General features: G+C 43.5%; 1 protein-coding gene across 7 annotated transcripts in view; it reads left to right on the top strand.

Moving 5' to 3' along the window:
* CACNA1A (calcium voltage-gated channel subunit alpha1 A) overlaps positions 1-27,694 on the top strand; it is a 473,240-nt gene that overhangs the window by 133,390 nt on the left and 312,156 nt on the right. For all 7 annotated transcript variants that reach the window (XR_011320871.1, XM_069767267.1, XM_069767264.1 and 4 more), the window contains exons 2-3: positions 122-227; positions 1,177-1,316. Coding sequence is in view for 6 of the 7 variants with exons in the window: in XM_069767267.1 (XP_069623368.1) it covers positions 122-227; positions 1,177-1,316 (246 nt within the window). In the remaining variant the exon portion in view is untranslated. The remainder of the gene's footprint in view (positions 1-121; positions 228-1,176; positions 1,317-27,694) is intronic.

Below are 27,694 nucleotides of genomic sequence, written 5' to 3'. Positions count from 1 at the left end.
TTCTATGTTACAACCCATTTATCCATGATGAGTGTAAGCTCCTGGGTATAGATAACTTGCTGGGTAACCGGACTATTCTGTGCTCACTTTAGTCCATTGTTTCCTTAATTACAAGCTTTACTCCTTTTGAATACATGATTTTAGCAACCATTATAGCGAATTGCATTGTTTTGGCAATGGAGCAGCATCTGCCAGAAGGAGACAAGACACCGATGTCCGAGCGCCTGGTGAGAGATTTACATTTTATTAAGGTGGGGGAGGGGTGATATTGAGTCATCTACAAAGTGATATTTAGAGCGTACTTAAACTATAAGAATGAAAAATGGATTTGTCATTGTTACGAAATGTACAGGAAGTAATCAGCAGATTGATGTAAATAAGAAATATAGAAATGCAGCCAGTTTTTTTTTTTCATAACTGCTTGTATGTGGGGCTAATCATCACTTTTGTAACTGAGTTTCATTAAAAATGTTAGACAATTTAGTTTTTACAGGCTCTTTTGTTTCCCAGACATTCAACTGTGATGTGGTCTGTGGTCTTACGTCAGTTAAGAGGAGCTCAGAAAGAGACAGAAGAGTTACAAACTCCCCATCAGACCATCGTAGTGAGCCGACTGACTGATTCTCAGTTAACTCATTCTGTAGCCAGCAATAGACAGTGCAACACAGAGGCTGTAGAAAGCAAAAAAATGCTACTTTTTTTTTAATGAAACCATATTGCAAAAATGATTTTTAGCCCCAATTAAATGGGTTTAAAATAATTGTCACCAACCCATGTAGTGCACTGTAAGTAGATGAGATACCCAAAGATGCTCTCTAAGAGCAGAAGCACGAAAAAAAAAAAACCAACCTATAAAGTTCTACCTGCGGTCACCACTAGGGGAGCTCCTGAGTGTACATGGACACTACCATGCTCCCCCTAGTGGCGACCCAGTAGTTACATCTATGTCTAGGCAGGTCTAACAAAGCTCCGAACTCCTCAGATACATCAACTTTATCATTAACTACTGCTTGAATAGTGATGAAATGTTGATACAGTCAAATGTAATAAAAAGAGAATTTTTGCAATTTTACACGGAGGGTGTTAATGTTTCAGAAGTTCTAGCCCCAGTTTGTTAGTGATGAGACACGGCGTCATGTCTGCGAATGTAATAACACCGTGCTGCTTTCTTCCCAGGACGATACAGAACCGTACTTCATTGGGATATTCTGCTTTGAAACGGGAATTAAGATCATTGCACTGGGATTTGCATTTCATAAAGGATCCTATCTACGCAATGGCTGGAACATGATGGACTTTGTGGTTGTTCTCACTGGGTAGGTGTCCTCTCAAGAAAACATATAATGGCAAATGTACAAATCCAGAGTAATAGAAGTATAATGCAAAAATGTATCACAGTGACTCATGTATAAGGACAGGTCTGTGTATTACGAGGAGGAGAGGTCGTGGGTCTGATGTCTGTATATTAGGAGGAGAGGTCTGTGTGTCCTGATGTCTGTGCATTAGGAGGAGGAGACGTCTGTGTGATCTGATGCCTGTATATTAGGAGGAGAGGTCTGTGTGACCTGGTGTCTGTGTATTAGGAGGAGAGGTCTGTGTGACCTGGTGTCTGTATATTAGGAGGAGAGGTCTGTGTGACCTGGTGTCTGTGTATTAGGAGGAGAGGTCTGTGTGACCTGATGTCTGTGTATAAGGCCTGTCCCACACTTCCAGACAATTCTGGTCCCGGAAAAATCGGTACCGGAGTTATCCGTGTCCGTGTGCTCACGTGGCACATCAGTGTGGCACACGTGCGGCAGCCGTGTGCCGTCCGTGTGCCGACTGGGTACCACACGCACCGTGCAGGTGACAGCGCTAGAGTTAAGCGCTGTCCCCTGCTTTGGGTGCTGAATCCAGAATTCATTCCTTCTTCCCAGCAGCGTTCGCTGGAGAGAAGGAATGAAAAATAATTTTTTAGTTGTTAAAATAAAGTTCCCGGTAATCTTCCCCCTCTCACCCCCTGTGCGCCCGCCCGCTGGCATTAAAATACTTACCCAGCTCCCAAGCTGCTTCCTCTCAGCGTCGCAGCTCTTCCTGTATGAGCGGTCATGTGGTGCCGCTTATTACAGTGATGAATATGCGGCTCCACCCCTATGGGAGGTGGAGCCGCATATTCATCACTGTAATAAGTGGCACCATGTGACCGCTCACACAGGAAGAGCTGCGACGCTGAGAGGAAGCGCCGAGGGAGCTGGGTAAGTATTTTAATGCCAGCGGGCGGGCGCACAGGGAGTGGGAGGGGGGAGATTACCGGGAACTTTATTTTAACAACAACAACAAAAAAAAATGATTTTTCATTCCTTCTCTCCAGCGAACGCTGCTGGAGAGAAGAAATGAATGGGGCTTCAGCACCACAAGCTGGGGGGACAGCGCTTACTGTAGCGCTGTCTCCTGCACAGCACACGGACTGCACACGGACAGCATCCGTGTGCGGTACGTGTTTTACACGGACCCATTGACTTTAATGGTTCCGTGGGATCCGTGCGTTCCCACAAACACTGACATGTCTCCGTGTTTTTCAACGGACACACAGTCCATGAAAACACGCTGACGTGCAGAGACACATTGATTTTAATGTGTCTACGTGAGTCAGTGTCTCCGTTACGTGAGGAAACTGTCCCCTCACGTACCGGAGCCACTGACGTGTGAAACCGGCCTTAGGAGGAGAGGTCTGTGTGTCCTGATGCCTGTATATTAGGAGGAGAGGTCTGTGTGACCTGATGTCTGTGTATTAGGAGGAGAGGTCTATGTGTCCTGATGTCTGTATATTAGGAGGAGAGGTCTGTGTGTCCTGATGTCTGTGTATTAGGAGGAGGAGAGGTCTGTGTGTCCTGATGTCTGTGTATTAGGAGGAGAGATCTGTGTGTCCTGAGGTTTTTGTATTAGAAGGAGGAGAGGTCTGTGTGTCCTGAGGTCTGTGTTGTCATGATCCCAATGGCAGGGGATCACAAAAAGGACAAGCACAGATACAAACAAGCTCTAGGGCGATGGAACCTGAGCTGACCGCGACCCTGAACCTAACACACAAATAAAAGTAGCCGGGGAACGTGCCTACGATGATCCTAGACGTCTCGCTCCAGCCGAAGATCTAACTTCCCCTATCAGAAGAAACACAGACCTCTCTTGCCTCCAGAGAAATACCCCACAGCAAATAGCAGCCCCCCACATATAACGACGGTGAAATGAGAGGAAAGCACATACGTAGTATGAAAACAGTTTCAGCAAAATGAGGCCCGCTAAAGCTAGATAGCAGAGGATACAAAAGTGAACTGCGCGGTCAGCGAAAAACCCTTCAAAAAACCATCCTGAAATTACTTGAACTCATGTGCCAACTCATGGTACATGAAAAGCAATTTCAGCCCACTAGAGCAACCAGCAGCAGAGAATCACATATCTGCAGGCTGGACTAAAAACCAAATAAAGCAAAACACAAAACAGGAAAATCCAAACTTAGCTTGTCCAGAAGGTTCTAGGAGCAGGGAGCAGAGGTAACAAGACACACTGGATACATTGATAACCGGCGAGGAAATGCCAGCAAAGCCAGGTTAAATAGGAAACTCCCATATGCTGATGGAACAGGTGAAACCCAGAAACCCAGGAAAGACAAGTCACCCAGTACCATCAGTAACCACCAGAGGGAGCCCAAAAACAGAACTCACAACAGTACCCCCCCCTTGAGGAGGGGTCACCGAACCCTCACGAGAACCACCAGGGCGACCAGGATGAGCCCTATGAAAAGCGCGAACCAAATCATCAGCATGAACATCCGAGGCAACCACCCAAGAATTATCCTCCTGATGAACGGGAGTCATACGCATGGTCACTTGTGTCCAGTACTGAGGTTTATTCATAGCCAAAGGTGTAGAGTCAATTCCCTTCAAAGGAATAGGGACTTCCAGAGGCTCCAGACTAAACCCACAGCGATTGGCAAATGACCAATCCATAAGACTCAGGGCAGCGCCTGAATCCACATAGGCATCGACGGAAATGGATGATAATGAACAAATCAGAGTCACAGACAGAATGAACTTAGACTGTAAAGTACTAATGGCAACAGACTTATCAACCTTTTTTGTGCGTTTAGAGCATGCTGATATAACATGAGCTGAATCACCACAATAAAAGCACAACCCTTTTTTCCGCCTATACTTTTGCCGTTCACTTCTGGACTGAATTCTATCACATTGCATTATCTCAGGTGACGGTTCAGACGACACCGCCAAATGATGCACAGGTTTGCGCTCCCATAAACGCCGATCAATCTGAACAGCCATAGTCATAGACTCATTCAGACCAGCAGGCGCAGGGAACCCCACCATAACATCTTTAATGGCCTCAGAAAGGCCATCTCTAAACTTTGCAGCCAGAGCGCACTCATTCCACTGAGTAAGTACCGACCACTTCCGAAATTTTTGACAATAAATTTCTGCTTCATCTTGCCCCTGAGAGAGGGCCAACAAAGCTTTTTCAGCCTGAATCTCTTGGTTAGGTTCCTCATAGAGCAAACCCAATGCCAGAAAAAACGCATCTGCATTAAGCAACGCAGGGTCCCCTGGTGCCAATGCAAATGCCCAATCCTGAGGGTCACCCCGCAGGAAAGATATAATTATCTTGACTTGCTGAGCAGGGTCTCCAGAGGAGCGAGATTTCAAAGAAAGAAACAACTTGCAATTGTTCCTAAAATTCAGAAAACGAGATCTATCTCCAGAAAAAAACTCTGGGACAGGAATTCTAGGTTCAAACATAGGAGCATGTACAACAAAATCCTGTATATTTTGAACCTTAGTGATTATTCAGGCTGGAAGCCAAACTCTGGACGTCCATGATAAACAGCTGAGATCAGAGCCATTCAAAGATTAAGAGGAGGAGGAAGTAGCCAGGCTGCAATAAGGCTAGGCAGCAAACTCTGAGGGGAAAAAAAAAAAAAAAAAACTTCCTCAGACTACTTATCCTCCTACTTCAGCCAATACAATTAACACTTTGTTGGCCGGTTATACTGTCATGATCCCAATGGCAGGGGATCACAAAAAGGACAAGCACAGATACAAACAAGCTCTAGGGCGATGGAACCTGAGCTGACCGCGACCCTGAACCTAACACACAAATAAAAGTAGCCGGGGAACGTGCCTACGATGATCCTAGACGTCTCGCTCCAGCCGAAGATCTAACTTCCCCTATCAGAAGAAACACAGACCTCTCTTGCCTCCAGAGAAATACCCCACAGCAAATAGCAGCCCCCCACATATAACGACGGTGAAATGAGAGGAAAGCACATACGTAGTATGAAAACAGTTTCAGCAAAATGAGGCCCGCTAAAGCTAGATAGCAGAGGATACAAAAGTGAACTGCGCGGTCAGCGAAAAACCCTTCAAAAAAACATCCTGAAATTACTTGAACTCATGTGCCAACTCATGGTACATGAAAAGCAATTTCAGCCCACTAGAGCATCCAGCAGCAGAGAATCACATATCTGCAGGCTGGACTAAAAACCAAATAAAGCAAAACACAAAACAGGAAAATCCAAACTTAGCTTGTCCAGAAGGTTCTAGGAGCAGGGAGCAGAGGTAACAAGACACACTGGATACATTGATAACCGGCGAGGAAATGCCAGCAAAGCCAGGTTAAATAGGAAACTCCCATATGCTGATGGAACAGGTGAAACCCAGAAACCCAGGAAAGACAAGTCACCCAGTACCATCAGTAACCACCAGAGGGAGCCCAAAAACAGAACTCACAACACTGTGTATTAGGAGGAGAGGTCTGTGTGTCCTGATGTCTGTGTATTAGGAGGAGGAGAGGTCTGTGTGTTCTGAGGTCTGTGTATTAGGAGGAGGAGAGGTCTGTGTGTCCTGATGTCTGTGTATTAGGAGGAGGAGAGGTCTGTGTGTCCTGATGTCTGTGTATTAGGAGGAGGAGAGATCTGTGTGTCCTGATGGCTGTGTATTAGGAGGAGGAGAGGTCTGTGTGTCCTGATGTCTGTGTATTAGGAGGAGGAGAGATCTGCGTGTCCTGATATCTGTGTATTAGGAGGAGAGGTCTGTGTGTCCTGATATCTGTGTATTAAGAGGAGGAGAGGTCTGTGTGTCCTGATATCTGTGTATTAAGAGGAGGAGAGATCTGTGTGTCCTGATATCTGTGTATTAAGAGGAGGAGAGGTCTGTGTGTCCTGATGGCTGTGTATTAGGAGAAGGAGAGGTCTGTGTGTCCTGATGACTGTGTATTAGGAGGAGAGGTCTGTGTGTCTTGAAGTCTGTGTATTAGGAGGATGAGTACAGGACAGACATCAGGACACAGATATGTGGAGTTTCCTGCATGATTCCAGTTACTAAACTCTTATTTCATTGCTGTCCACACCCCACCGTGGTACATGACGAGCAGTGACATGTGGGGGTTATGCCCCTGACATTGGGGGAGTGCAGTGATCCTCGCTGCTTACTAGGGTTCCTACTGTCATGGATGCTGTGTCCTCTGCCATCTTGTAGGTTGTTCTGGAGCTCGGCCAGCTCGCCTCTTACGCTCCTTCTTGCACATTCGTGGATCTCAGGACATTTCTGCAGCACTGTAACTAGTTCAGGCTTTAAATAACTGTCCTCATTGTCTTGTCCCGGCTGTGGCATTCTGGGAAGTCAGTGCACCTGAGAATACATCCTATCTGTTCCCTTACAGCTGCCTGATTGGACTTTTCTTATTGTACCGGCTGATGTTGAACTCAATCCAGTCTTATCAAACATGCCACTGGCTTTTGGGGGAGGGGTGACAATTCTATATAAATCATGGAGGGATAAAAATGGCGTAAAGGTTGTAGGCAAAATGTCATACTCCATAAAATCTGGTCTGTCTTCATTGTTATTTTAAATTAAGTTATGCAATTCAAAATGTAGCGTTGCTTGAGAGTATGATGAGGAGGGATGGCATAGTAGAGAAAGTGTGGCGAGCTAATCTGAGAAGGCGAATAACAGCTAAATATAAGGGGTGCGGGTAGCTGGTCTCCATTTAGGCTTTTTTTATGATTCAAAACTCCAAATTAAACAAAAAAAAGTATTAAATAACATTTTGTCTGTCTGTAGCCACCACTAGAGGGAGCTCAGTAAGTTGCTGTGTATGCATTCAACCCAGGAATAAGGTAGTATGTAGGGAGCGCCACCTAGTGGTGGCAATAGCCGAAATTTTAGCTGAGAACAACTATGGCACCGATTCATCAGTTTGTGTTTTATTTTTTAAGTCATTTTCCATTTTTGTCCTGTGGCTTTTGTTGCCGTTTATTAGTGCCAAATTCTACGAAATGCCGCACTTGGTTAATGAATTTTGCGCAACGTAAAAGTCGGTCTTTATTTTTGCCTGGAACCTTTCTGGCGACTTCTTAGTGGCTCGTTTTACGAAATGCGGTAAAAAGTATGCAAAAATTTCTGATAGACATAAAATTGCTCTAGGGAATGTAGCGCATTTCATAGTTTTATGGCTGAAAGACACAAGACCATCAATAAGAAGGCAAAAACCCTGTGAACAGATGCGAGCTGCACCTTTCTGACTCCACATACAGCAATCAGACTAGTTCCCTGGATCAACGTCTCATCAGAGACTCTAGTGCCCATAATCTGTAATACTATTTTTTTAAGAAATATATCCAGGCCTCCTTGTACTTTTAGTGAAGTGACCAATACAACATCATGTGACAAAGTTCAAAAATTTCACAGCTCTTACGGTAAAGAATCCATAGCCCCACTGCTCTTACGGTAAAGAATCCATAGTATCACTGCTCACACAGAAAGGAATCCATAGTATCACTGCTCACACAGTAAAAAATCCATAGTATCACTGTTCACACAGAAAGGAATCCATAGTATCACTGCTCACACAGTAAAGAATCCATAGTATCACTGCTCGCACAGTAAGGAATTCATAGTCTCACTGCTCGCACAGTAAAGAATCCATAGTATCACTGCTTGCACAGTAAAGAATCCATACTATCACTGCTTGCACAGTAAAGAATCCATAGTATCACTGCTTGCACAGTAAAGAATCCATAGTATCACTGCTTGCACAGTAAAGAATCCATAGTATCACTGCTCGCACAGTAAGGAATCCATAGTATCACTGCTTGCACAGTAAAGAATCCATAGTATCACTGCTCACACAGTAAGGAATTCATAGTCTCGCTGCTCACACAGTAAAGAATCCATAGTATCACTGCTCACAAAGTAAGGAATTCATAGCCTCACTGCTCTTACGGTAAAGAATCCATAGCCTCACTGCTTGCACAGTAAAGAATCCATAGCCTCACAGCTCTTACGGTAAATAATCCATAGTATCACTGCTCGCACAGTAAAGAATCCATAGCCTCACAGCTGTTACTGTAAAGAATCCATAGTATCACTGCTTGCACAGTAAAGAATCCATAGTCTCACTGCTCGCACAGTAAAGAATCCATAGCCTCACTGCTCTTACAGTAAAGACTCCATAGTCTCACTGCTCTTACAGTAAAGAATTCATAGCCTCACTGCTCGCACAGTAAAGAATCTATAGTGTCACTACTCGCACAATAAAGAATCCATAGTCTCACTGCTTGCACACCAAAAGAGGCTTGATCCAGCACTTCAGCAATGACATAGTCTTATCAGAGGAAAATACCAATTTGGGGAATAGTTATAGATGGACATGTTTTGAAGTGAAAGACTTATAACCTAACACAATACGGACGGTGAGCGGGTTATATCCCTCTTTACCTCACTGCCCATTAGAAAAAAAATTGCTCCAAAATTTAGTGATGTTTCAGAAAAGTCGCGAACAATATACCAGGTAAAAACATCCGGAAACTTCAATTTCTGCCATAAGGGTGAACATGAAAATACAAAGACAAAGGCATATAAAATAGACTATAATGAACTCCTCCTCCTTTCCCTCCTTCTCTTTTTATCCTCTTCATGTTTTGCAGTCATTATATTATAGAGCATTGTGTACATACAATTGATCATTTTGCTCTTCTACCCAGATAATTCTTCTCTTTTTCATTATGTCTATGACATCACGTGATTAAAAACTGATGAGCTGAATCCTTCTAAGCTCAATGCAGAAACAGGAGGTCAATTTTACCTGTTGGAGTCATGAGTCACTGCAAAAGTCTATGGCAGGGGGGAGGAGGGAGCAGCTGGGTCAGGAGTTCAAGAAGGGAATGTTAAGTGCAGGGAAAAGAGACTTCCTGTTTCTACATAGAACAGAGAAAAGGGAATGATTTGTTGGGTAGAAAGGCAAAATGAGCAATTGCAAGTACACAGTGCTGTAATAATATGGTGACTGCAATGTATTAGGAGGATAAGAACTTTGGAAGGAGGAGTCTGTTTTTAAAAAAAAAAAAAGATATAACTGAAAAGAATCACATAAACAACATCCAAAAATAGACTAAAATGTGCAAATTCAATGAGTTGGCCCCTTCATCTGTGGCGGTGATTTGCAGTTTTCTAATAGACAACCTGACCTCTGCTATAAAAATAAATTAAAGGGGTTGTGCATTACTTTTATATTGATGGACCATATTTAAGATAGGACATCAATATCAGATTGGTGGGGGTGCAACCACAACAATCAGCTGTCTGGTACCGGAGGCTGCTAGATGTGATCAGCTGATGCATGAATACCTGGTTGCGGCCACCATACAGGCGATGGAGCTGTGCTGCTCTGCTCCACAACAGATCACATACTCAGTCATACTGGTTGGCCATCAACTTTCCCAACGAAGCTAGACAGTGACGAGATAGTTATCTGACTCCAAGAGTTTTCTAGGACACACCAATTATGGCCTCTTCTTAATGTACACCCCAAAAGTGTAATAGGGAAAGGTTTCCTATCCGATCAGCTACATGGACAGGGCTTCAGGTAACACAGCGCCACTTTTCTGGTCCTCAGACCCGCACATTGGTCCTCAGAATAGATCAACCATATTAGATGACACAAATCTCATATTTGTGTTGTCCTCTATCTGTGCTCTGTTACTCAGACAGTCCTCTAGATTAAATAGAAACCACCACGTTAGGCTTAACCCTTTTTCCAGCTTGTTTTTTTCCGCGGCAAGTTGTGGCTTGGATGTCGCCATTCATTTTGCCACAGTACTGAAAAAAAAATTCCAATTGGGATTAAAAAAATGTTTTTCAGGATTTGTTTTTATGTTGTTTGTTGTGCGGTAAAAATGGCGAGTGAACGGGATTGTTTAGGTCAGTACGATTAGGAGGATAGCAAGCTTGTATAATTGTTTTATTAAAATTTCACAGGTTTTTAAAAATATTCATAACTTTGTAATCAGGGCTGTGTAGTCGGTAAGCCAAACCTCCAACTCCGACTCCTCAATTCCCATGACTCCGACTCCACCAAAATGGCCTTTGACTCTCACTCTGACTCTACGACTCCAACTCCACAGCCCTGTCAGGGCTGTAGAGTCAGTAAGCCAAACCTCCGACTCCAACTCCTAAATTTCCATAACACCGACTCCAACTCCACCAAAATGGGCTCCAACTCTGACTCTGACTCCACGACGCCAACTCCACAGCCCTGCCAGGACTGTAGAGTCAGTAAGCCAAACCTCCGACTCCAACTCCTAAATTTCCATAACACCGACTCCAACTCCACCAAAATGGGCTCCAACTCTGACTCTGACTCCACGACGCCAACTCCAGAGCCCTGCCAGGGCTGTAGAGTCAGAAAGCCAAACCTTCGACTCCAACTCCTAAATTTCCATGACACCGACTTCAACTCCACCAAAATGGGCTCCGTTTCTGACTCTGACTCCACGACTCCGACTCCACAGCCCTGTTTATAATAAAATATTTTTGTTTGTGTCACCATTTTATGTGATCTGTAACATTTTATTTCTCCAGAGGTGGAGCAGCATGAGGGATACTAGTCTCTGTGTTGGACTGTCTATTGCTGGCTGCAGAATGAGTCAACTGAGAATCAGTTATTCAGCCTGCTATGATAGACTAATAGGACGTTTGTAACTCTCAAGTGCCTTTTTCTAAGCCCCATTGGCAGTGTTTTGCAAAAGTATTCACTCCCTTGGCTTTTTACCTATTTGGTTACATTACAACCTGTGTTTAAACATTTATGTAATTCGATTTGTGTGTCATGCATCATAACTTAATAGTCTAAGTTGTTGAAGTGAACTGAGAAAAATATAGGCATAAATTATATTTATGGGATCAAAATAACTAAAAAAATGTCATGTGCATATGTATTCGCCCCTTTTGCGATGAAGCCCCTAAAAATTTCTGGTACAAGTAATTCCCTTCATAAGTCCCATGCTTAATGACAGGACGTCCCCCTGTGCGCAATCTAAGTGTCACATGGCTGTCAGTATAATCACCTTACCTATTCTGAAAGGCCACAGAGGCTGCAACACTAAACAACCAGAGGCACCACTAACCAAACAACACAATTAACAAGAGGCACCACTAACCAAACAACACAATTAATTAACAAGAGGCAGCACTAACCAAACACCATGAAGACCAACGAGATCTCCAGACAAGTCAGGGACAAAGTTGCGGTGAAGTACAAGTCAAGGGTTGGGTTATAAAAATATCCCAATCTCTGATGATCCTCCAGAGCACCATCAAATCCATTATCATCAAATGGAAAGAACATGATATCACAACAAACCTGCCAAGAGAGGGCGCCCACCAAAACTCTCAGCCCGGGCAAGGAGGACATTAATCAGAGAGGCAGCACAGAGACCAAAGGTAAACCTGAAGGAGCTGCAGAGTTCCCGAGCAGAGACTGGAGTATCTGTCCATATGACCACAATAAGTCGCACACTCCATAGAGGTGATCTTTATGGAAAAGTGGGCAGAAAAAAGTCTGTACTTATACACAAAAACTGTAAGACTTGTTTAGAGTTCATCAAAAGACATGTGGGAGACTCCCCAGATGTATGGAGGAAGGCGCTGTGGTCAGATGAGACCAATATTGAACTTTTTGGCCACCAAGGTAAATCCTATGTCTGGTGCCAAACCAACATATCTAATCACCCCAAGAACACCATCCCCACAGTGTAACGTGGTGGCAGCATCATGCTGTGGTGATGTTTTTCAGCAGCAGGGATTGGGGAAATGGTCCAAGTCAAGGGGAAGATGGATGGTGTGAAATACAGGGATATTCTTGAGCAAAACCTTTTTCAGTCTGTTAGTGGTTTGAGACTGGGACGGAGGTTCACCTTCCAACAACAAAGTTACCCAAAGCATATTGCTAAAGCAACACTCAAGTAGTTTAAGGTGAAATGTGTAAATGTTTGGAGTGTCCTAAATTTGAAGACTGCTGTTTACCAGGGGAAACTATCTAAATTGAAGGAGCTGGACCAGTTTTGCCTTGAAGAATGCAGTATCCAAAGCGACTTGCAGCTGTAATTGCTGCAAAATGAGGCTCTACAAAAGTACTGACTTTAGGGGGATGAATAGTTATTCACAACCAAGTTATTTGTTGTTTGCTTCACAATAAAAAGAAAAACAAATATTCACAGTTGTATACATGTTCTATATATGAACTGATGCAAACACTCAAAAAAACTAGTAACATTCCAGGTTGTGAGGTTGCAAAACATGAAAAATGTCAAGGGGTGAATACTTTCGAAAGCCACTGTAGCTTATTTATGATCACAGACCACATCAAAATTGAATGTCCATTGAAAGTAAGAGCCTTTAACCTCTTCCCGACATGTGCAGCATATGTACAGCACTGCGGGAGCTGCGTTCCTGCAAACCGCCATATATATATATACTGCTTCACAACCACACTGAGCGCCATCGTGATCAAATTTGGGTGTCAGCTCTATATGAGAGCTGACACTCTACACCAATACCCACGATCAGTGCTAGCACCGATTGCGGGCGTTTAATCCCTCTGATACTGCTGTCAATAGTGACAGTGACATCGATGGGAATCGCAGAGGGAGGGAGCTACCTCTGTGCTCCCATCAGCACAATGCTATTGCGATCGCTTTGTGTTGATGGTCTTCATGGTGACATCAGACCGAAAGATGGCCATTCAGGTCAATCAGAGACGGTGGCCTGTTAGCTTCTGCTCAGAGAACGAGCTGACAAGCCTCCTCCCTGCCTGTGATGCACAGATCTAATACTCTGCAATACAAAAGCATTGAAAAGTATTAGATTAGGGATACGGGAAGGGAAAGTTGATTTCCCATCTTGGGACAATGTAAAAAAGTTGAAAAAAAGTTAATAAAAATATAAAAAGAAAAATCACAAAATAAAGAACAAAATAAATTAAAAATGATTAATCCAATAAATACATTTATTTATGTAAAAACAAAAATACACAATAAAAGTACACATTTGGTATCTCCACATCCAGAAAGACCTTACCTTTAAAACTGTCCCACTAATTAACCCCTTCATTGAAAACCTTAAAAAAAAAACAAAAAAAAACTATGCTTTATCACCATTCCGTCGAATAAGTGGAAAAAAATGCAATAAAAGATGAGTGTGATTAAAAATGGTACCTCTGAAAATGTCATCTTGTCCTGCAAAAAAATAAACCACCATGCAGCTCTGTCAGCAGAAAAATAAAAAAAGTTATAGCTCTCAGATAAAAGCGTTGCAAATATTATAATTTTTTCTATAAAATAGTTTTTGTGTCAAAGCACCACAAAACATAACGTCTTATTTTGCTTTAATTATTGTATTGTTAACGTTGTTACTTATGACTTTTGTGTTTGAAACTGTTAAACTGTAAAGCGCTGCGGAATATGTTGGCGCTATATAAATAAAGATTATTATTATTATTATTATAACAAATTATATAAATGTAGTATCGCTGTAATCGTACTGACCTGAAGAATAAAACTGCCTTTATTTTACTTCTCACTGAATGGCATAAAAAAAGAAACCAAAAAATAATTCTGGTATTGCTGGTTTTTGTTAATTATGCCTCCCAAAAAATGGAATAGAAAGCGATAAAAAAAAGTAATGTGCCCAAAAATGGTACCGATAAAATCATCAACTTGTCCCAAAGAAAGAAGCCGTCACATGACTGTCAGCCAAAATATGGAAAATTAAAGCAATCTAAATATGAGGATGCCAATATTTTGCAATAAAAAACATCTTTTAGTGTGTGACAGCAGCCAAACATAAACAACCGATATAAATCTGGTATCGCTGTAAGAAGAATAAAGTCGTCTAATCATTTATACTGCATGAGGAACGGCGTAAAAAATAAATAAAACCAATTCTTCACATGCTGTTGAGTTGTTCATTCTGCCTCCCAAAGATCGTAGTAAGGCTCGGAGCACATTTATCCTGTGCTCTAAACTGAGCGCTTACACTGTGGTTTCCTGTAAATCTCTGAAAACGTGATTCAGACAGCACCCCCGGTAGAAGATTCCCTATAATGAGGCAGATGGAGGAACTGTGGACACCGTCTTGCCTGTGATCCAGCTGTGTCTGTCTCTTTAGACGTACATAAAGACACAGTACGCCACAGTTTTGTGCACTTCTGAAAAGGACACTCTGAACTCAGTCTGGCCTCTTGTTTAGAGTTATCTCAAATTATCTTAAAATTTTGGTGGTAAAAATGTAATTATTTTTTTTCTTCACAGCCAGGTATAAAATTCTGTGACCCACTTGTGTCAATATGATCACTGCACCCCTAGATGAATTAATTGAGAGGGGTAGTCTTTAAAATGGAGTCACTTATGGGGGTGTTTCAACTGTTTCGGCACATCAGGGGCTCTCCAAACGCGACATGACACCTGCAAGACCATTCCATCAAAATCTGCTTTCCCAAATGTTGCTCCTTCCTTTCTGAGCCCTGCTGTGCACCCAAACGGTAGTTTTCCCCCAAATATGGGGTATCTGCATACTCCCTAGAAATTGCACAACAAATTTTGGGGTCAATTTACTCCTGTTATCCTTGTGAAATTAAAAAAATTGGGGTCAAAAGAAATTTTTTTTTTTCGTCTCAACGTTATATACTTCTGTGAAGCAACTGGGGGTTCAAAGTGCTCATCACATATCCAGATAAATTCCTTGAGGGGGGGTACTTGTGGGGGTTTCCACTGTTTAGGCACATTAAGGGCTCTCCAAATGCGACATGGTGTCTGCTAATGATTCCTTCACTTCACCCAAACAATAGTTTTACTCCCCATATTGGATATTGGCGTACCCAGGAGAAAATGCACAGCAAATTGTATGGTGCATTTTCTCCCGTTACTCTTGTGAAAATAAAAAAATTGGGGCTAAAAACATTTTTTTGAGGTAAAATGTGATTTTTTTTTATTTTCACAGCTCATTTTAAACTTCTGTGATGCACCAGGGTGTCTAAGGTGCTCACCACACATCTAGATATGTTTCTTGAGGGATCTAGTTTCCAAAATGGGGTCACTTGTGGTGGGTTTCCACCGTTTAGGCACATCAAGGGCTCTCCAAACGTGTCATGGCGTCCGCAAATGATTATAGCAAATTTTGCATTCAAAAAGTCAAATGGTGCTCCTTTCCTTTGAACACTGCTGTGCATCCCAAAAGTAGTTTTCACCCATGTGGGGTATCGGCATGCGCATGAGAAATTGCACAACAAATTTTGTGGTCCATTTTCTCCTGTTACCCTTAAGAAAATAAAAAATTGGGGTCTAAGGTAAAAATGTTGTGAAAAAAGTTAAATGCAATTTTTTTCCTTCTACATTGCTTCAGTTCCTGTGTTCCTGTGTAGCACCTGAACTTCTTGAATGTGGTTTTGAACACCTTGAGGAGTGCAGTTTTTAGAATGGTGTCACTTTTGGGTATTCTCTGTTATGTAGGTTCCTCAAAAGTCACTTCAAATGTGATGTGGTCCCCCAAAACATGGTTTTGTAAATTTTGTTGTAGACATGAGAAATTGCTGGTCAGCTTTTCACCCTTATACCTTCCTAACAGAAAAATATTACCATATGTTAGAAAAATTGTTCTGATGTAAAATAGACATGTGGGAAATGTTATTTATTAACTATGTAGATTGTGAGCCCTCGCGGGCAGGGTCCTCTCTCCTCCTGTACCAGTTGTGACTTGTATTGTTCAAGATTATTGTACCTGGTTTTATTATGTATACCCCTCCTCACATGTAAAGCGACATGGGATAAATGGCACTATAATCCACCGATTAGAGCCATTGACAATGATGGTGCAGACGGAGTCACCATGACCTCTGTTGTACATCATTTTTGGGCATATATGCCTACTAGAGGCAGACGCCCAGACTCAAGTCTACTACGTAGGGAAGAATGTAATGTGATAGGGCCTTTAGAGGGAAAATTTCTTCTAAAAAAACACAAATACTCTGCAGATATGGGGCTAATCTGAAGGTTATTCGCTTTGCAAAGAAGCCCGGCTACCACGAGGAGATGAAGTTTATTTCTCCTAGCAGCCTTTGGCTTTCAGTCATAGAGGCGTGGGCGGTGCGGCCTCAGTTACTACTCGGTATATAGTGCGTGACTGCTGTAAACATATCCGTGCACTGACTAATAGCTGGCTCTGCACTGATGCACTGCTAAGCTGGCTGTCAGTCAGTGCCAGGGGCGAGGTTACATGCAGTGAGCAATGACTGAACCTGCTCAGGCACCACCCCTATAACTGAAAGCCTGAGGCTGCCATTAGGAATAAAGTTAATTTCGTCCCAGTAGCCGGGCTACTAGTGCGGCAACCACACAGCTTCAGAATGCTACTAACCTAAAGATTAACCCCATAGATGTAGGTTAATAGTATATGGGGACATGACAGGTTCTCTTTACATGAGAATCCATCAGTCAGTTTGTTCGTAAACCTCTCTTGTTCCTGAGCTCCTTTTAACTGTTTTATAACCACAGACTACATCAAAGATGAATGTGCCAGGGAAACAAAGAGCCTGTAAAGGTCAAATGGAGCAAAACTATTAATGAAACTGAATTGTAAAAATGATTTTTAGTCCCAAATACATGTTCTAGTAAGAAAAATTGGACCCCTTTAATCGTGGCAGTGAAGGACATTGAGATAACTTTATTATTCGTCTGTAGTCTATTTTATAACCTTACAACTAATGAGTGTGTATAGACATACAGTTGTTCTCAAAAGATTACATACCCCGGCAGAATTTTTGCTTTCTTGGCCTTTTTTCAGAGAATATGGATGATAACACCAAAACTTTTTCTCCACTCATGGTTAGTGGTTGGGTGAAGCCATTTATTGTCAAACTACTGTGTTTTCTCGTCATTTCTTCATCATGACAACACAAAACATCCAAATGATCCTGATTAAAAGTTCACATACCCTGGTGATTTTGGCCTGATAACATACACAGAAGTTGACACAAATGGGTGTGAATGGCTACTAACGGTAACATCCTCATCTGTGACCTGTTTGCTTGTAATCAGTGTGGTGTGCATAAAAGCTGAGTGAGTTTCTGGGATCCAGACAGACTCGTGCATTGTTCATCCAGCCACTGATGTTTCTGGATTGTGAGTCATGGGGAAAGCAAAAGAATTGTCGACTCAACGGATCTACGGGAAAAGGTAGTTGGACTGTATAAAACAGGGAAGGGATACAGAAAGATATCCAAAGAATTGATAATTCCAGTCAGCAGCATTCACACTGTGATTAACAAATGGAAAATCAGGGGCTCTGTAAAAACAAAACCACGGTCAGGTAGACCAAGAAAAATGTTGTCCACAATTGCCAGGAAAATTGTTCGGGATGCAAAGAAAAACCCACAAATAACATCAGCTGAAATACAGGACTCCCTGAAAACTTGCGATGTGGCTGTTTCAAGATACACCATATGGAGGCACATGAAGAAAAATGGGCTGCATGGTCGAGTCGCCAGAAGAAAGCCATTACTGCGCAAATGCCGCAAAGTATCTCTCTACAATATGCAAAACAGCACAGAGACAAGCCTCAAAACTTCTGGAACAAGGTAATTTGGAGTGATGATACCAAAATTGAACATTTGGGCCACAACCATAAACGTTAGATTTGAAGAGAGGTCAACAAGGCCTATAATGAAAGGAACACCATTCCTACTGTAAATCAGGCAGGTGGATCGTTGATGTTTTGGGGATGTGTAAGCTACAACGGCACACGAAACTTGGTCAAAGTTGAAGTAATGATGAATGCAGCATGTTATCTGTTGTGAATTCTGTGGCAGAGCTCCCTCCTGTGGTCACAAGTGGTACTTCGGCTGATTCTCTCTGTGAGCTTCCGTTGGTGGAGGAAAGTGGTACTGCGGCTTCTGAGTTTCCTTCCTCAGGTAATGTGGTGAAGTCATTAGGTGCTGCTCTATTTAACTCCACCTAGTGCTTTGATCCTGGCCTCCAGTCAATGTTCTAGTATTGGACCTGTTTCCTCCTGGATCGTTCCTGTGGCCTGCTGCTCTGCATAGCTAAGTTCTGCTTTGCTATTTTGTTTGTTGTTTTTTTCTGTCCAGCTTGTCTATTTGTTTTTCCCTGCTTGCTGGAAGCTCTGGGACGCAGAGGGTGTACCTCCGTGCCGTTAGTTCGGTACGGAGGGTCTTTTTGCCCCCTTTGCGTGGTTTTTGTAGGGCATTGTGTTGACCGCAAAGTTACCTTTCCTATCCTCGCTCTGTTCAGAAAGTCGGGCCTCACTTTGCTAAATCTATTTCTTCTCTACGTTTGTCTTTTCATCTTAACTCACAGTCATTATATGTGGGGGCTGCCTTTTCCTTTGGGGTATTTCTCTGAGGCAAGGTAGGCTTATTTTCTATCTTCAGGCTAGCTAGTTTCTCAGGCTGTGCCGAGTTGCATAGGGAGCGTTAGGCGCAATCCACGGCTGCCTCTAGTATGGTTGGAGAGGATTAGGGATTGCAGTCAGCAGAGTTCCCACGTCTCAGAGCTCGTTCAATGTTTTTGGGTTATTGTCAGGTCACTGTATGTGCTCTGACCTCTATGTCCATTGTGGTACTGAATTACCTTATCATAACAGTTATCAGCAAATAATGGAGGCAAATTTGCACTTATAAGCCTGGAAACTGCGCATGGGACGTACTTGGACGTTCCAACATGACAACGATCCAAAACACAAGGCCAAGTCGACCTGTCATTGGCTACAGCAGAACAAAGTGAAGGTTCTGGAGTGGCCATCTCAGTCTCCTGACCTCAATATCATTGAGCCATTCTGGGGAGATCTCAAGCACACAGTTCATGCTAGACAGCCCAGGAATTTACAGGAACTGGAGGCTTTTTGCCAAGAAGAGTGGGCAGCTTTAGCATTTGAGAAAATAAAGAACCTCATCCACAACTACCACAAAAGACTTCAAGCTGCAATTGATGTTAGAGGGGGCAATACACGGAATTAAGAAATGGGGTATGTGAACTTGTGATCAGAGTCATGTGGATGTTTTGGGTTGTCATTATGATTTAAAAAGAGAAAACACAGTAGTTTGACAATAAAACCACAAACAATGAGTAGAGAAAAAGTTCTGGTGTTATCATTCATATTCTCTGAAAAAAGGCCAAGAAAGCAAAAATTCTGCCGTGGTATGTAAACTTTTGAGCACAACTGTATAGATCCATCTCCAGCAGTGTGATAGACAATGAATGGAGGGGGCTTTCTAACAAGGCTGTCCCCCTTCTGATCGGTGGCCGTCCGCCTCCTGGATATCTTGCCCAGTGGAAATGTCCCTTTAATATGTCTCCCCATGTGACCACTGAACAATATATATGGCAGGCATGCATTCTGTAAACACAAAATGAAAATTTCTCTTATTTTTTTACAATATCATGTAAAGCGCCATGGAATAAATGGCGCTATAACAATAAATAATAATAATAATAATAATATCTGTCTTAAAATGACATTAATTTAGCAGTCATCTGTATCTCTCATCAACAACAATGGTTATTCTGCAAAAATGTGCCTTAAAATCAATGTATTTCACCAAATAGCGGGATTTGTGCTTTTGTAAATGACCAATTTTGAGGGACACGGTTTCCCGTGGAAGAAATATGGATTGTACAGGGTCTTACATCCATATGTTTTGCCATCGGAGCGTAATTTGAACCGGAGCTGGGAGGTTCATCCTTCCTGACTGCATGGACAATAAATGTGCGTCTCCCCCTTTAAATAAGGCGAGTGTAAGGAAGCCGCAGACACCTCTTTGGGGTATCTGTCTGACATCCGAAGTCATTCATAAAACCTGCATGTCTCCACCCGCCTCTGTCCTCCGCCTGCTGAGAAGATTGGAGGATGGGAGAGGGAGCGTTCTGTTCCCAGCAAGATGGTATCAATGAACGGTGGTTTGTCACCAAGGTAACAAGGCGAAAGGTAGTCGTGGAAACCGTGTGAATGAGGCATGGCTAGTTGCCATGGAAACCTTCTGAATGGGGATAGACCCAGTGCTGCTTGACACCTCCACCCCCTCCCAAAAATATTACCATAAATCCATAATTTATGGATTTCAGGATAGGATATTAATAGTGCGGGAAAAGGACTTTTCTAAAGCAGCGGCATAGGGGGCGCAGGGTGACGATGGGATGGCGATATACAGAGCCCGGTGGGGGGATGCATTTGTTTTTTTTCTTGGGTTAATCATGGAGTATTGTGATATTACAGCGGTGGTCTCATTACAGTGATCGGATGAGTGCTGCAGACCCCGCTCTGCTAATTTTACCCAAGGGAGATGCGGAGAGCCTGGCCCTCACCTGAAGCGGCGACAACTAACATGGCGGCCATTCAGATAAATGCTCATCCCTGCGCTACAGAGACACCTACAGCCCTGCAAAAGTCCGGCCTCATTCAGAGGGAGGTTCTCAGTGGAGACCCCCTTCAGTGACTGGGGGGGGACATTGATTTTAAGTTCTACGTAAAAGTATTATCTGATGTGCCCAATGTAAATAGGAAGTTCATCATCAAAAATCATATGTTTAAAAATATATGCAACAATGGGGGTATGTACGATTTTTTTGATCTCTTACTAAGGACCAAGTTACATTAGGAATGGTCCGACACTTGTCACAGCTGATGAGGCCAAATGCCGTCAGTCAGAAGCAATGTCCTCAGCGGCGGCGGCCTGATGGTGGCTATGGTTAGTGTTTTCCCTTTGCAATCGATTGCTCATATATATTTGCTATGTGTGATAAGGGTGTACTTATATATCCTGGGATAAGCAGAGTGACCTGCCAATTTATTACAGTGACCTGCAGTTCTCTGTACTGATCTAACCAATCTCAATGATTAACTAATTAAAGTGAATCTGTCACCAGGTTTTTGCCATATAATCTGTGAGCCCCATGATGTAGGGGCTGAGATCCTGATTTCTACTGTGTTTCACTTAGTGAGCTGCTTGCTGTAGTTTTGATAAAATCCCTAGAGGACTAATAAATCTGCTGTGATGTAGTCTTCCATATTCATGAGCGCTGTCCAACTCCGCCACCATGCACTGATTGTCACCTTTGTGCCTATGCACAGTGCACACAGTAAGTAGTTAATCAGTGCTGTGGGTGATGTTACACTGAGCTCAGTACTCAGAGAACTGCTAGATCTGCAGCAGACAAAAAGGGATTTTATCAAATCTGCAGCAAGCATCCCAGTAAGTGATACAGTGCTGGAATAAGGGTCTCTGTCTCTGCATCATGATGTGGTACAAAAACCGTGGTGACAGATTCCCTTTAACAGGTTATCTTACTATAGACATTGGTAACATGTCATCAATGTCTGATGTGGGGATTAACCTTTGTTACACACACTAATCACTAGAATATGTGCAGCTCTCCCTATATCCTATGAATGATTAGTAGGTACAGGTGCTTCTCACAACATTAGAATATCATCAAAATGTTAATTTATTTCAGTTCTTCAATACAGAACGTGAAACTCCTATTATTATATAGTCATTACATTACAGAGTGATCCATTTCATGTGTTTATTTCTGTTAATGTTGATAATTATGGCTTACAGCCAATGAAAACCCAAAAGTCATTATCTCAGTAAATTAGAATAATTAACAAAAAACAACTACAAAGGCTTCCTAAGCGTTTAATAAGGTCCCCTCCACAAGGAGGGGAAGCCACAAAAGATCATTGCTAAAGAAGTCGGCTGTTCACAGAGTGCTGTATCCAAGCATATTAATGGAAAGTTGTGTGGAAGGAAAAAGTGTGGTAGAAAAAGGTGCACAAGCAACTGGGATAACCACAGCCTTGAAAGGATTGTTAAGAAAAGGCCATTCAAAAATGTGGTGGAGATTCACAAGGAGTGGACTGCTGCTGGAGTCATTGCCTCAAGACCCACCACACACAGACGTATCCAGGACATGGACTACAAGTGTCACATTCCTTGTGTCAGTCACTCTTGACCAATAGACAAAGCCATAAGCATCCTACCTGGGCCAAGGAGGAAAATAACTGGACTGTTGTCAGTGGTACAAGGTGTTGTTTTCAGATGAAAGTAAATTTTGCATTTCATTTGGAAATCAAGTTCCCAGAGTCTGGAGGAAGAGTGGAGAGGCCACAATCCAAGCTGCTGGAGGTCTAGTGTGAAGTCTCCACAATCAGTGATGTTTGGGGAGCCATGTCATCTGCTGGTTTTGGTCCACTGTGTTTTATCAAGACCAAAGTCAGCGCAGCCGTCTACCAGGACATTTTAGAGCACTTCATGCTTCCCTCTGCTGAGAAGCTTTTTGGAGATGGAAATGTCATTCTCCAGCAGGACTTGGCCCCTGTCCACACTGGCAAAAGTACCAATACCTGGTTTACAAACAACAGTATCACTGTGCTTGATTGGCAGCAAACTCGCCTGACCTTAACCTCATAGAGAATCTATGGAGTATTGTCAAGAGGAAGATGAGAGACACCAGAGCCAACAATGCAGACGAGCTGAAGGCTGCTATCAAAGCAACCTGGGCTTCCATAACCCCTCAGCAGTGCCACAGGCTGATCGCCTCCATGCCACACCACACTGATGCCGTAATTGATGCAAAAGGAGCCCCGACCAAGTATTGAGTGCATTTACTGAACATACATTTCAGTAGGCCAACATTTCGGATTTTAAAATAATTTTTCAAGCTGGTGTTATAAAGTATTCTAATTTACTGAGATAATGACTTTTGGGTTTTCATTGGCTGTAAACCATAATTCAACATTAATAGAAATAAACATGTGAAATAGATCACTCTGTAATTACTCCTATATAACAGTGTTCCCCAAGTTCGGTCCTTAAGAGCCACCAACAGGTCATGTTTTCAGGATTTCCTTAGTAATGCCCAGGTGATAACTCCATAATCTAGACAGGCAACAATTCCATCACCTGGGCCATACTAAGGAAATCCTAAAAACACGACCTGTTGGTGGCTCTTGAGGACTGGAGTTGGGGAACACTGCTATATAATATATGAGTTTCACTTTTTGTATTGAAGAACTGAAATTAACTTTTTGATGATATTCTAATTTTGTGAGAAGCACTTGTAGGTAGATAGAAAAATTGGTGCTTCAGCTAAATTTTCAAGTCTTAGTAATTCTCTTTGTAAGGTACTGAAAAGCATACCTCACAACCGTCCCGGATCCAGCGGGACTGTCCTGATTGACAGTCAGCCCCGCGATCCCGGGCGGGACATTAATTGTCCCGCACTGGTTGGGAGGTGTGTATATGACCCGGTCAGCTGAGAGCTCCCTGAGTCCCTGCACCCGGCCCGCACAGCAGCACACCACAAAATGGCTGCTCTGTGCGCACAGGACCTGTGATGAGGTCACAGGATGGGAGGAATCAGGGGTCACATGATCGGGAGAAGGACCTCCGTGTACAGGACTCTGCTGGTTGACATGGCGCCGGAGGAGGGTAAGGCAGCGTATGTGTGAGGTCAGGAGGTGTTTACAGTGTGGATGTAGCAGAGCCGTGTGTGTACGAGGTGTATGGATCGGAGTAGCGTGTGAAAGGTGTATGGAGCGGACAGGGCCGGACTGTTATGATTAGGCAAGTCAGTACCACAGTGAACATAGAGGTCAGAGCACATACAGTGATCTGACAATAATCCAAAAACATAGAACGAGCTCTGAGACGTGGGAACTCTGTTGACCGCAATCCCTAATCCTATCCAACAACACTAGAGGCAGCCGTGGATTGCGCCTAACGCTACCTATGCAACTCGGCACAGCCTGAGAAACTAGCTAGCCTGAAGATAGAAAATAAGCCTACCTTGCCTCAGAGAAATACCCCAAAGGAAAAGGCAGCCCCCCACATATAATGACTGTGAGTAAGATGAAAAGACAAACGTAGAGATGAAATAGATTTAGCAAAGTGAGGCCCGACTTTCTGAACAGAGCGAGGATAGGAAAGGTAACTTTGCGGTCAACACAAAACCCTAAAAACCACGCAAAGGGGGCAAAAAGACCCTCCGTACCGAACTAACGGCATTCAGGTACACCCTCTGCGTCCCAGAGCTTCCAGCAAACAAATAGATAAGCTGGACAGAAGAAAAGCAAACAAAATAGCAAAGGAAAACTTAGCTATGCAGAGCAGCAGGCCACAGGAACGATCCAGGAGGAAAACAAGTCCAATACTGGAACATTGACAGGAAGCCAGGATCAAAGCACTAGGTGGAGTTAAGTAGAGCAGCACCTAACGACCTCACCACATCACCTGAGGGAGGAAACTCAGAAGCCGCAGTACCACTTCCCTCCACCAACGGAAGCTTACAGAGAGAATCAGCCGAAGTACCACTTGTGACCACAGGAGGGAGCTCTGCCACAGAATTCACAACAGTACCCCCCCTTGAGGAGGGGTCACCGAACCCTCACCAGAGCCCCCAGGCCGACCAGGATGAGCCACACGAAAGGCACGAACAAGATCGGGAGCATGGACATCAGAGGCAAAGACCCAGGAATTATCTTCCTGAGCATAACCCTTCCACTTAACCAGATACTGGAGTTTCCGTCTTGAAAGACGAGAATCCAAAATCTTCTCCACAATATACTCCAACTCCCCCTCCACCAAAACCGGGGCAGGAGGCTCAACAGATGGGACCATAGGTGCCACGTATCTCCGCAACAATGACCTATGGAATACGTTATGTATGGAAAAAGAATCTGGAAGGGTCAGACGAAAAGACACAGGATTAAGAACCTCAGAAATCCTATACGGACCAATAAAACGAGGTTTAAACTTAGGAGAGGAAACCTTCATAGGAATATGACGAGAAGATAACCAAACCAGATCCCCAACACGAAGTCGGGGACCCACACGGCGTCTGCGATTAGCGAAAAGTTGAGCCTTCTCCTGGGACAAGGTCAAATTGTCCACTACCTGAGTCCAAATCTGCTGCAACCTGTCCACCACAGTATCCACACCAGGACAGTCCGAAGACTCAACCCAGAGTTGCAGAAAAATGGCGAAACCAAGGTAGCCGAGCTAGCCCGATTATTAAGGGCGAACTCAGCCAAAGGCAAAAAGGACACCCAGTCATCCTGATCAGCAGAAACAAAACATCTCAGATATGTTTCCAAGGTCTGATTGGTTCGTTCGGTCTGGCCATTAGTCTGAGGATGGAAAGCCGAGGAGAAAGACAAGTCAATGCCCATCCTACCACAAAAAGCTCGCCAAAACCTCGAAACAAACTGGGAACCTCTGTCAGAAATGATATTCTCTGGAATGCCATGTAAACGAACCACATGCTGGAAGAACAATGGCACCAAATCAGAGGAGGAAGGCAATTTAGACAAGGGTACCAAATGGACCATCTTAGAAAAGCGATCACAGACCACCCAAATGACTGACATCTTTTGAGAAACGGGAAGATCTGAAATAAAATCCATAGAGATATGTGTCCAAGGCCTCTTCGGGACTGGCAAGGGCAAAAGCAACCCACTGGCACGAGAACAGCAGGGCTTAGCCCAAGCACAAATCCCACAGGACTGCACAAAAGTACGCACATCCCGCGACAGAGATGGCCACCAAAAGGATCTAGCCACTAACTCTCTGGTACCAAAGATTCCAGGATGACCAGCCAAGACCGAACAATGAACCTCAGAGATAACTTTATTCGTCCACCTATCAGGGACAAACAGTTTCTCCGCTGGACAACGATCAGGTTTATTAGCCTGAAATTTTTGCAGCACTCGCCGCAAATCAGGGGAGATGGCAGACACAATTACTCCCTCTTTGAGGATACCCGCCGGCTCAGATACACCCGGAGAGTCGGGCACAAAACTCCTAGACAGAGCATCCGCCTTCACATTTTTAGAGCCCGGAAGGTATGAAATCACAAAGTCAAAACGGGCAAAAAACAACGACCAACGAGCTTGTCTAGGATTCAACCGCTTGGCGGACTCGAGATAAGTCAAGTTCTTATAATCAGTCAAGACCTTAGCTCCTTCAAGCCAATGACGCCACTCCTCGAATGCCCACTTCATGGCCAGCAACTCTCGATTGCCCACATCATAATTTTGCTCAGCAGGCGAAAACTTCCTGGAAAAGAAGGCGCACGGTTTCATCACTGTGCAATCAGAACCTCTCTGCGACAAAACAGCCCCTGCTCCAATCTCAGAAGCATCAACCTCGACCTGGAACGGAAGCGAAACATCTGGTTGACACAACACAGGGGCAGAAGAAAAACGACGCTTCAACTCTTGAAAAGCTTCCACAGCAGCAGAAGACCAATTGACCACATCAGCACCCTTCTTGGTCAAATCGGTCAATGGTTTAGCAATACTAGAAAAATTGCAGATGAAGCGACGATAAAAATTAGCAAAGCCCAGGAACTTTTGCAGACTTTTCAGAGATGTCGGCTGAGTCCAATCATGGATGGCTTGGACCTTAACAGGATCCATCTCGATAGTAGAAGGGGAAAAGATGAACCCCAAAAATGAAACCTTCTGCACACCAAAGAGACACTTTGATCCCTTCACAAACAAAGAATTAGCACGCAGGACCTGAAAAACCGTTCTGACCTGCTTCACATGAGACTCCCAATCATCCGAGAAGATCAAAATGTCATCCAAGTACACAATCAGGAATTTATCCAGGTACTCTCGGAAGATGTCATGCATAAAGGACTGAAACACTGATGGAGCATTGGCAAGTCCGAATGGCATTACTAGATACTCAAAATGGCCCTCGGGCGTATTAAATGCAGTTTTTCATTCATCGCCTCGCTTAATACGCACAAGATTATACGCACCACAAAGATCTATCTTGGTGAACCAACTAGCCCCCTTAATCCGAGCAAACAAATCAGATAACAACGGCAAGGGGTACTGAAATTTAACCGTGATCTTATTTAGAAGGCGGTAATCTATACAAGGTCTCAGCAAACCATCCTTCTTGGCTACAAAAAAGAACCCTGCTCCTAATGGCGACGATGACTGGCTAATATGCCCCTTCTCCAGGGACTCCTTCACATAACTGCGCATAGCGGCGTGCTCAGGCACAGATAAATTAAACAATCGGCCTTTTGGGAACTTACTACCAGGAATCAAATTGATAGCACAATCACAATCCCTATGCGGAGGTAGGGCATCGGACTTGGGCTCATCAAATACATCCCGGTAATCAGACAAGAACTCTGGAACCTCAGAAGGGATGGATGACGAAATTGACAGAAATGGGACATCACCATGTACCCCCTGACAACTCCAGCTGGACACCGACATGGATTTCCAATCTAATACTGGATTATGGACTTGTAGCCATGGCAACCCCAACACGACCACAT

Source organism: Ranitomeya imitator, chromosome 4 (genome assembly GCF_032444005.1).
Source record: "Ranitomeya imitator isolate aRanImi1 chromosome 4, aRanImi1.pri, whole genome shotgun sequence".
Classification (NCBI taxonomy): domain Eukaryota; kingdom Metazoa; phylum Chordata; class Amphibia; order Anura; family Dendrobatidae; genus Ranitomeya; species Ranitomeya imitator.
The sequence above is the reverse complement of the archived record's forward strand: the minus strand, read 5'-3'. Positions and strand labels throughout refer to the sequence as shown.